Here is a 9,971-nt window from a genome sequence, read left to right on the forward strand (position 1 = left end):
AAGAGGTCGGTTGTTGTGTAAAAAATAATATATTTTGTATAAAAATTTAAAAAGAATTTTGAAATAACTATTTTATTTATTTTTTGTTATAACCGACTACAAGTGGTCGAATTTGAAGAATTATTTTTTGGAACTTTAAAATATAAAACTGACCACTTTGATTAAAAAAAAAAAAATTATGAAAACAATCGATTTTTTTGCGACCACAAGCTGTGAGTCTATAGTTAGGACAATTATGCAATATTTATTTATTAATAATGCTTATTTAACTTGCCCCACTACTTTACAAAAATGGTTTCTTGTTTTAGTTTTTTTCTCTTCATGTAAACACCTAAATTATATTGCTTTAAAATCTGATTTACAGTGTTAGAAGATGCGCGTGTACCATTTACAGCCCAATTCAGGAAGTTAAGACTCTCAAGAAATTAATTATATGTAAAATCAAAAAAGATAATTTAGGTAGATTATGAGCAAGCAAATTCAAATAAAGTCCTTGTTTTAGTTTAAAGCTTAGGAAACAGAGTGTCACTATGGTTATATATCAGTATTTGACCAATTATACATGGTAAAATTCACAAGGTAATTCATACTACTATATTATTTACTTAATGACTTTTCTATTCCTGTCTACTAATACTCTAATTGGAAATTTAATTAATTGCATAGCCAGCCAAATATTCAACATTGTCTAACATATGTTGAATATTTTAGATTAAAAAAATATCCTTTAAATCTTATGATTTCAAACTTGTCACTTAGAAATTTAAATTATCAACTTAGGATATTTGAATTGACTTTTCAAAAGTAGTTTATATAAGCTAAAATAAAAGTAACAAGTTAGAAATATTCAATTTTTGACTTTTATCTTAAAAGTACTTTTTATGTTTCCCAAACACCACATGAAATTAAAAAAAAAAAAAAGAAAATCTTAAACATCAAAAATACTTAAAATAGACCAATCGAAACACACTCTTAATTAAATATCAAAACAGATACTTTTAATAACAACCTAACATTAAAAAATAAGACACTTCAACTAACAGATACTTTTGATAGTTATCGCTTGCATTTTTTTTCAGGTTGTAAACTTTACATTAATGCTAAAGTTTGATTAGTGTATTAAATAACCTGATAGTCATAAAAAAAGACAAAATCAGGAAAAAAAAAAATTTTAAAAAGAGGACAGGTAGTACAAATTGCTTTGCACCATTTGAAGAGTCTGCAGACCACTGTCCTTCCTCTTTACCACTACTAATATCACAGTGCAAAATAAAAGGTATACTATACACACAGAGAAAAGATTAATAGGGAAAATGACAGCTTAGGTTGCTTGTGATGGTTAAGTATGTTTGAATTTTGAGAATTTTGTCCACGCTGTTCTTAGTTTTTTTCAAGAACAAGGTTTGTTTACTTGGTTTCTTCTCTTTTATTACTAAGGCTAACAAACCCCTATTAAGTATGGCAATGTCTATGGATGGTAGCTAAAAGATACATAAGAAACTTGTTGGGAAAACATATATAAGAAATTTTTTAGTTGCTTGCTTGTTAAAGATTGAAATTTTATCACCAGTGAAATGCATGCCTATTTTCAAGTGAAGGATATAATGAATACAGTGGGGTTTCTTCTTTCTTTCTTTTTTTTTGAAAAAAAAAAACAAAATCTTTACAACCTCTTTTGTTTTACAATGTTGTTTGCTTGGTTAAACTTTACCTTTTTCAATCTTCTCCAGTTGAGTGATTTGTGGGGTGGGGGGTTATGGGATGAACTGAGCTGGTTTCGTTCATTATGGGCAAGAGAAATTGCTTTACTTGTACAGAGCTAAGTATTAATCTTTAGTTAACTCTGTCCTTGTACAGAGCTAAGTATTAATCTTTAGTTAACTCTGTCCTTGTACAGAGCTAAGTATTATTGTACAGAGCTAAGTATTAATCTTTAGTTGTCATTTTCTCCTGAAGAACATGAAACTAAGAAAAAGAAGCAGTTTTGGGCTATGTTGCTTGGACTCTTCAAAAATGCCAATGGGTATGTGTCGGATTCTCCAAAAGGAGCGTATTTTTGGAGAATCCGACACAGTATCGGAAGTGAAGAGTCCGCTCAACTTAGGTTTTGTGTGGGAGCTTAACTAGCATGTGTTACTGGAAAGGGTCTAGCTAGTAAGGCTTTTGGTAGCAATGGTGTGGACAGAGTAGAGTAGATACATATTGCTCTTTATGTTTCTTGGTAAGAACGAAGCCCCATTCCCAACCCTTCCAAAAAGGATTTCCATATATGTAAATTGTTAACCGGTGCTCAAAGGATGAAGAACTATACTATCGTGATAATCAAGTTTTGTGCTAGCTAGTATTGATAAATGATGGTGATTGGTATTTGGTACTCTTATCCCAATTTACGTCTGTATGATATTTTATGATGAATACAAGTTGGTCAGATTCTACTTATCATCCTATAGCTTGTGCGTGGTTCTATTGGCAAGTGTTATTATTCGCTATCTGTGCCTCTGAAAATGTTGTGCATTTCTTGCATTGTTGATCATCTCTCTAATATTTATTGCACTTGTCAATCAACTTACTATATAATAGTAGATCTGTCTGTATCCCTCATTATTGTACTTCTCTAACAAAAATGTACACATGCTTTTACGTTTTCCTCTAGTTTGGATTTTTGGGCTGAGTAAGGTTATTTCTTCTCATTGTTATGTGGATCTTCATGTTTGAAATAGGGCTTGAGATCTGAATTGTAATTCACGTATTTAGAGGATAAAGAGTTTCGTTTCTTGTGTCAAAATTTCCCTGAACTATTTCCTAGTTTAACAGAGTCGATTACCTCAGGGTTGTGAAAATGAAGAAGGAACTTTGGTTTCCAAGCAGCGACATGCTACATGAAGTACTACCGAAATTGTCTACTAAGGACTTGTTGAAAGTGAAATGCGTGTCAAAGGGATGGCAAGGTCTTATATCGGACCGCAGTTTCATCAAAGTTCAGTTGAAAAAGATGGAACCTCTCACAGGTTTCTTCTACCAGGGTAGGTACCAGTGGTGTGATGAAGATTATGACTGTGTTGGCTTCATACCTATAGAACGAGTTACCACTGAAGTCCATATTAATGTTCTTGATTTTCTCCCGGAAAGTATTGTCATCCTAGATTCAAGTCATGGGCTTATCTGTTGTCGAAGTAGCTTTCCTTGTCATGTTCCTGCAATCTACATCTGCAATCCTGTGAATAAGGAGTGGAGAAAACTTCAGTGGCCAAATCCTTCCAGAGAAAGCTGCATAACCTTGGTGTTTGATCCATTCAAGAACCCGATTGATTCATTCACAAATTTTAAGGTTGTGATAGCTAGCCAAAATGAAACTAGCACAGAAGGAGATGGATATTTCTCTTTTGACATTTATTCATCAGCAACAGGAGAATGGAGAAGTTCTGGAGAAATTTGTCTTTGCAATCACAATGTGCTGAAAAAGGGATGTGTCTGTGTACAGGGGATTCTATATTGGCTTACTGATGGGGACCAAATCCTTATGTTCGATCCACAAAATGAGATATCTTGGTTGATAATGGTACCACTCCCCACCAGCCAGTTCAATTTAACACCTGAGATGTGCATGGGAGAAGCTGAAGGGAAGCTAACTTATGTGTTGATTTCTGAGCATGGACTTCAGTTGTGGGTGCTAAAGGATCACTTTACTTCTCAGTGGGATCTGACTTTTACAATCTCTTTGGAATTGCTGGAAAAAGAAAACTATCTGTTAAAGGTAGCTGAAAACTTGGCTAGTAACTGTAATTCCGGTATTCCTTGGATCGGGACTCTGGCTTTCAAGGATAACACCTTGCTTATGAGGGTTGCAGCTGATATCTACGTGTATCAGTTTGAGACAAGGAAGATGAGACATCTCTGCAGCCTTTCTGCTCTTGCGCCAAAGCCTTTTTTTTCTGCTACTGTGGTTCCTTATACTATGAGCTTAGTTCCACTTTCTTAGGCATAAAAAAAAGTCACTTTTTTCTCCTTTTAGTCGTTGGTTTAGCAATGTACGTAGTCCATGATCGATAGATTAACTGTTCTTTCTGAGTATGCTTAGGATATACATCAGTTTTCGTTCCATCCTTGGGGAAAGCATGTCTAGAAAGGCTTAACTACATAGTTTTTGTATGGAAGTTCATATGCTGCTGCGACAGATATCAAACCGGAAAAGTTACAATTACTTTATCTTAGGTTACTATTATGAGCACTGATATCAAGTTACAATGTATATTCTAGCAGCCCTTGCTGAAGGTAGAGCTGAAAGGTATGACAGATTCTGAGTTATCATGAACCAAATTAAATTAACCTTGTTTTGGCTTTTCCTTATTTAAGATTCTCTTTTGGTTTCTTAATTTGCCTTTCTTTTCTTTAATCTATAGCTTAGTATGCTGTGAAAAGATGTGCATTTCTATTTTTTTCAATACTATGGTCAAGCCTCTCTCTTTTAAAAGAGTTTTGGGAGTCAAATTTTTAGTTGGTTTTATATGAGGCATATATTAGCTACATATATTTCTTGTTTTTCTGTGGATTGATTCTTTCAAATAATTGCATTGACAAGCCCTTATTTAATACTCATAAAATGTGCCACCGGGCTGCGTACAATAGACCTTGTGATCCGGTCCTTCCCCGGACTCGCGCATAGCGTGAGCTTTGGCGCATGGGCCTACCCTTTGCCTAAAAATGTGCCACCAACAATTTTTTTTACACTAGTCTTGAAGAACCTATATGAATACAAAATATCCATATGCTTCCTTCTAAACTCAAAAAGCTCACAACTTTACATGAAATACTAACTGGTATTCACAATATATCATCTTTCTCTAAATTTACAACAAAGAAAAACTATAGAACATGTGTCGTATGGGACAAGAACCAAGAAGAGGAGGAGGAGAGCAAATATTCAAATATACTGCGCGAATGTGTGGCGACATCAAGATTAGATAATGCCAGCGCCATTCACGCGAAAATGCTGAAAAACCCAGGCAGCATGTCTTCGCTATACTTACACAATCATCTTCTAAATGCTTATGTGAAATGTGGTGATACCGCAAATGGACTCAAATTGTTTGATGAAATGACTGAGAAAAATGTGGTGTCTTGGACTGCCCTCATTGCTGGCTTTGTGCAAAAAGGCTTCCCTATTGAAGCTTTCTCTTTGTTTACCCGTATGCACCGGAGTGGGGCGAAGCCTAACGAGTTCACTTTTGTTAGTGCCCTCCACGCTTGCTCTTTTGTGGATAGATTAAGTTTGACTAATGCATACCAAGTATATGGACTAATCACAAGACTTGGGTTCGAGTCTAATGTTTATCTGGTGAATGCTTTTCTAACGACTTTGATAAGGCACGGTAGATTAGATGAAGCATTAATGGTTTTTCAGCGGTGTTCCAATAAAGATATTGTTACTTGGAATGCGATGCTAGGTGGTTGCATGCAATTTTGTTGCTCAGAGGTACCGAGACTCTGGTACAGGATGATCCGTGAAGGAGTTGTACCAGATAACTTCAGTTTTGCTAGTGTTCTTACGGGGTTAGCAGAGGTTTTCGTTCTTGATTTGGGATTGCAAGTACATGCCCAGCTTGTTAAGTCTGGTCACGGAAGTGAGATGTGTGTAGGGAACTCTTTGGTGGATATGTATTTGAAAAACCGAAGCTTGGTTGAGGGGTTTAAAGCATTCGAGGAGATCTGTTTTAAAGACGTTTGCTCCTGGACGCAAATGGCAGCAGGTTGTTTGAATTGTGACGAGCCAATTGAAGCGCTCAGGGTCATTGGAGAAATGAGGAGGGCAGGAGTAATGCCTAATAAGTTTACTCTAGCAACTGCTTTTAGTGTCTGTGCTAATACAGCCTCTTTCAAAGAAGGGGAGAAAGTCCATGGCTTGAGGATCAAACTTGGGGATGACATTGATGTCTGCGTGGATAATGCATTGCTCGACATGTACGCTAAATGTGGTTGCATGGATGGGGCATTCATGGTTTTTCAGTCGATGAGTGAACATACTACTGTTTCATGGACCACAATGATTATGGGCTATGCGCAGAACGGACATCCCAGGAGAGCTCTTGAAATCTTCCATCAGATGAGGGAGGAAGGGGGAGAGCCTAACTACATTACCTTCATATGTGTGCTTTATGCTTGCAGCCAAGGAGGACTTATCGACGAAGGATGGAAGTATTTCACTTCAATGAGTGATGACTATGGTATTCTCCCCGGAGAAGATCACTACGCTTGTATGGTGAATCTCCTTGGACGTGGTGGACGCATTAGAGAAGCCAAGGAATTAATCTTGAGCATGCCCTTTCAACCAGGTTTGCTGGTTTGGCAAACGTTGCTTGGGGCATCCCGGCTTCATGGGGATATGGAAACTGCAAAGCGAGCAGCAGAACGCGCATTACAAGTTGACAAAGTTGATCCTTCAATCTATGTGTTACTGTCCAATACATTTGCTGGTTTGCAAAACTGGGATGGTGTTGGAACTGTGAGGGAAATGATGCATAGCAGGGATGTCAAGAAAGTTCCTGGCTCCAGTTGGTTTTAAATGTCAACAAAGAATCCTATGGTGTAACTTGGATTCTTCTAGCTTGAATATTGATGAACCAGTAGCAAAAATACGAAGGGAGTCTTGGAGTAAGTGGTAAAGTTGCTGTCATGTGATCAAGAGGTTACGGGTTCAAGCCTTGGAAACAACCTCGGGCAGAAATGCAAGGCAAGACTGCGTACGATACACATTCTTGTAGTGGGGCCCTTCCCCGAACACCGCGCATAGAGATAGCTTTAGTGCACTGGACTGCCCTTTGTTTCAATAGCAAAAATATCCATTTTATGTCGAGCAATATATGAAATTACTCCTTAAAGAACGGTAAAAATAAAACATGTAGGTTAATTGACTCATCTCCTTTCCTTGAATATGAAATCACTCTTAAAAGAATGATAAAAACAAAACATGTAGGTGAATTGACTCATCAAGGTTCCATTGAAACAGGATCCTCAAAAACATTTTGTCATTCGTTTGATTATAATGTTTTGTCTTGCAAGAATTGTATGAGCTGTATTTGGCCTTTTGTTTCTAGATTTTTTTCTATTGGTGCTGTTCTCGGCTCGTGATTGCAAAATAAATCATCTCAAATTTAAGTGACACACTGTACCGCAAATAATTTTTACACCATTAAATTACTTTATTTGCACTAAAAATAGAGAAAAAATATTATTTCACTCGGTACAATTTCATTCACTAAATTTTTCGAAGTATAAAATTTATATATTTAAATGATGAATATAATAAAATTATTTCGTTATTTATTATTTTTAAATTATGTGTCAAATCAAAAGTGAATAAATATTTATAAATGAAGAAAGTATTTTTTTTTTTATCTACAAGTGAGTATTTTAAAAATACTTTTAAACTTTTTCAAACATCATTAAAATTAAAAAATATTTAAAAATAAAAAATATTGGCCCATAAATCAATTCAAACACCTTCCTAATTTTTTTTCATATGTGGGTGGGTGGAGGTGAGGTGGAATAATTGAAAGGGTCATAACCATATACTCCTATAACACACGAAAAAGAAAAAGAAAAAGAATATTATTTTTTTTTGTTTGGTCCATTTATTTATAGCGGGGGAAAAGGAGATCACGTGAATTCTTGCAACGTGGCTTAAAAAGCAATGCTTACTTAGCCAACTTGCCAAGTTCCTTTTCCTGCATTATTATTTACTATGATAATAATAATAAATTTCTTTATACCTTGAACTTTATATTATGTGGTACTAATTGACAAGGAATATAAAATAAACAATTATAAGGTAGTTCCGTCCTTATTTTTATCACCTTAAACAAAACACTTCTTTTTTTGACTATTTCTAATTTATTGATCGCCTAATTTTATTTATACCGAAAGGATTTTTAATATTATAATTATTTATATGTATTTAAGTATTTTTCGTTGTTATTTTTACTATTATTCAATATAAAATATGCAGCAAGGATTAATAATTAAAATTAATTTATTTAAAATCGAAACATAATTGCTACTCCCTCCGTCTCAAATTATGTGTCGTCATTTTCTTTTTTGTCCATTCCAAAATAAGTGTCGCCTTTCGTTATTTGGCAACTTTTTAAAGGCACAATTACTCTTTTACCCTTATTGGTCCCACTTAATTAAAAAAAAAAAGATATTGACATATTTTTTGATAAAGGATAATTTGATAAACTTTACCAAATCTTCCTTTATTTCTTAAACTCTGTGCCCGGTCAAATGGCGACACATAAAATGGGACGGAGGGAATATTATTTTTGCTTATTTTGAACTTCAAAGCATACTTATTAGTGTAAACAACATAATTCCAAACATTCCACAATTCACGATTCCTAAATCTATCTACCCGACTTATTATTTACCTACTAATTTTAATATATCATAATTTTATCACGTTCAACATAGTTAATGTATCAAAATTAATCAATATTCACTTTTTATCGATTTTCAAACCAAATTTCAAATGAGATGAATAACAAGAGTTTAACTCTAGACTTAACATAGAAAACAATTGATTACGTATCCTTCATGACAACCACTATATGGGCTGAGACTATTTGAAGGAAATAAATAGGTTGGAAAGGGAATGACATTATTTTTACAATTACTTTTGCAATTTGATTTGAAACAGTCTCTCTATCTCATCGAAATAGTAATAAGATCTGTATACATTTTATGATTTTAGCTTTTTCAAATCTCTTATTGTACTTGTGCAATTTATTTTTTCTTTATCTTGAGCGGGGGGTCTATCGGAAATAACCTCTCTACTTCTTCGGAGATAGCGGTATGAATTGCGTACATCTTACTTTCCCCAGACCCCACTTTGTAAGAACACACTGAATTTTTTGTTGTTATTGAATATATATTATTTTATTTTTTATGTTATCATGTCAAGATTGATATGTAAGAGCATGATAATACAGATAAGTTATATCATACTAAAATATTTTATATTATAAGATAAATAAATTAACATAATGGTTAAACATTTATTAATAGCATGGGTTTATACAAACAAAATAAGTAACATTCAGAACTAACAAATTAAAGTGAAATTATAGATTGCACAATCATTAATTTTAAGTGGTTAAAAATCTATATAGAAAACATGAGTATCGTATTCATTGACTTAACGTATATATTAATATTTATAAATATTTATATGTGTAAGATATTCTCGATATATTTGTATGGAATGATATATACGTGTATATAATGGACTAAAAACTAATAATAGTCATATTAAGTAAAAAGTTTCATGGAGTTCTATTTTAGTCGATTCATTTTCAATGTTTATTATATATTGTGTGAATGCACAATTTACGAAAATTTCAAGTAAAAGTTTTTGTGTTCTTTTGCTTCTTTTTTTAGCTAATTTTAATATACATATTTTAGTCTTGTATGATTGAGAACAACATATATGAAAAAGAATGTGTTGTTGGTTTGTCAAATTGATGCTTGGAACTTTATTTTTTATGATATACGAAACATATGTTTTCAATTGAGCATAAATTTATAGATTTGGATATTTAATTATTAAAATGTGAAGAACAAAAAATAATGGCAAAATAAATTCTAAAATACATGACTAAGATTTAAGTCAATTTTTGCATGCAATTCAATTATGTATGTCTAAAACTAAATTTGGATTGTCAAACTCAATTGTGTATGTTTGAACTGGTCCCGTAATAGATCAGGTTATTTAAAAAAAAAAAAAAAAAAAAAAAAAAAAAAAAAAAAAAAAAAAAAAAACGACATAAATTAAATGGCGATCCCAAAAATGACTATTTGTGCACCTTGCCCTAAGTGACATGATAGGGAAAATTTTATTTAACTAAGAAAACACAGTTACTAATTTATAATATATAGATATTCTTTTTTTGCTTTGTGTAATTAGAAAGAAAAAATAAGCT

General features: G+C 33.3%; 2 protein-coding genes across 3 annotated transcripts; both read left to right on the forward strand.

Moving 5' to 3' along the window:
* Positions 1 to 1,118: 1,118 nt before the first annotated feature.
* LOC107862797 (putative pentatricopeptide repeat-containing protein At3g15130) lies at positions 1,119 to 6,887 on the forward strand. 2 transcript variants are annotated; one of them, XM_016708454.2, is made up of 2 exons: positions 1,119 to 1,401; positions 2,830 to 6,887. In XM_016708454.2, the coding sequence occupies exon 2, from the start codon at positions 4,766 to 4,768 to the stop codon at positions 6,557 to 6,559; it is 1,794 nt and encodes a 597-aa protein (XP_016563940.2). In that variant the 5' UTR covers positions 1,119 to 1,401; positions 2,830 to 4,765; the 3' UTR covers positions 6,560 to 6,887. The 2 variants fall into 2 exon arrangements, with proteins under 2 accessions (XP_016563940.2, XP_016563941.2); XM_016708455.2 differs by having other exon boundaries at positions 1,119 to 1,276.
* LOC124885112 (F-box protein At5g49610-like) lies at positions 2,840 to 3,979 on the forward strand. The gene has a single exon (XM_047408712.1). It carries the CDS (start codon positions 2,840 to 2,842, stop codon positions 3,977 to 3,979), a length of 1,140 nt encoding a protein of 379 aa, XP_047264668.1.
* Positions 6,888 to 9,971: the final 3,084 nt, after the last annotated feature.

This window comes from Capsicum annuum, chromosome 3 (assembly GCF_002878395.1).
Source record: "Capsicum annuum cultivar UCD-10X-F1 chromosome 3, UCD10Xv1.1, whole genome shotgun sequence".
In the NCBI taxonomy this organism is placed as follows: Eukaryota; Viridiplantae; Streptophyta; class Magnoliopsida; order Solanales; family Solanaceae; genus Capsicum; species Capsicum annuum.

Coding starts and splice junctions, on each gene's coding strand:
- LOC124885112 (XM_047408712.1), top strand. CDS start 2,840: ATGAAGAAGGAACTTTGGTTTCCAAGCAGCGACATGCTACATGAAGTA.
- LOC107862797 (XM_016708454.2), top strand. CDS start 4,766: ATGCTTCCTTCTAAACTCAAAAAGCTCACAACTTTACATGAAATACTA.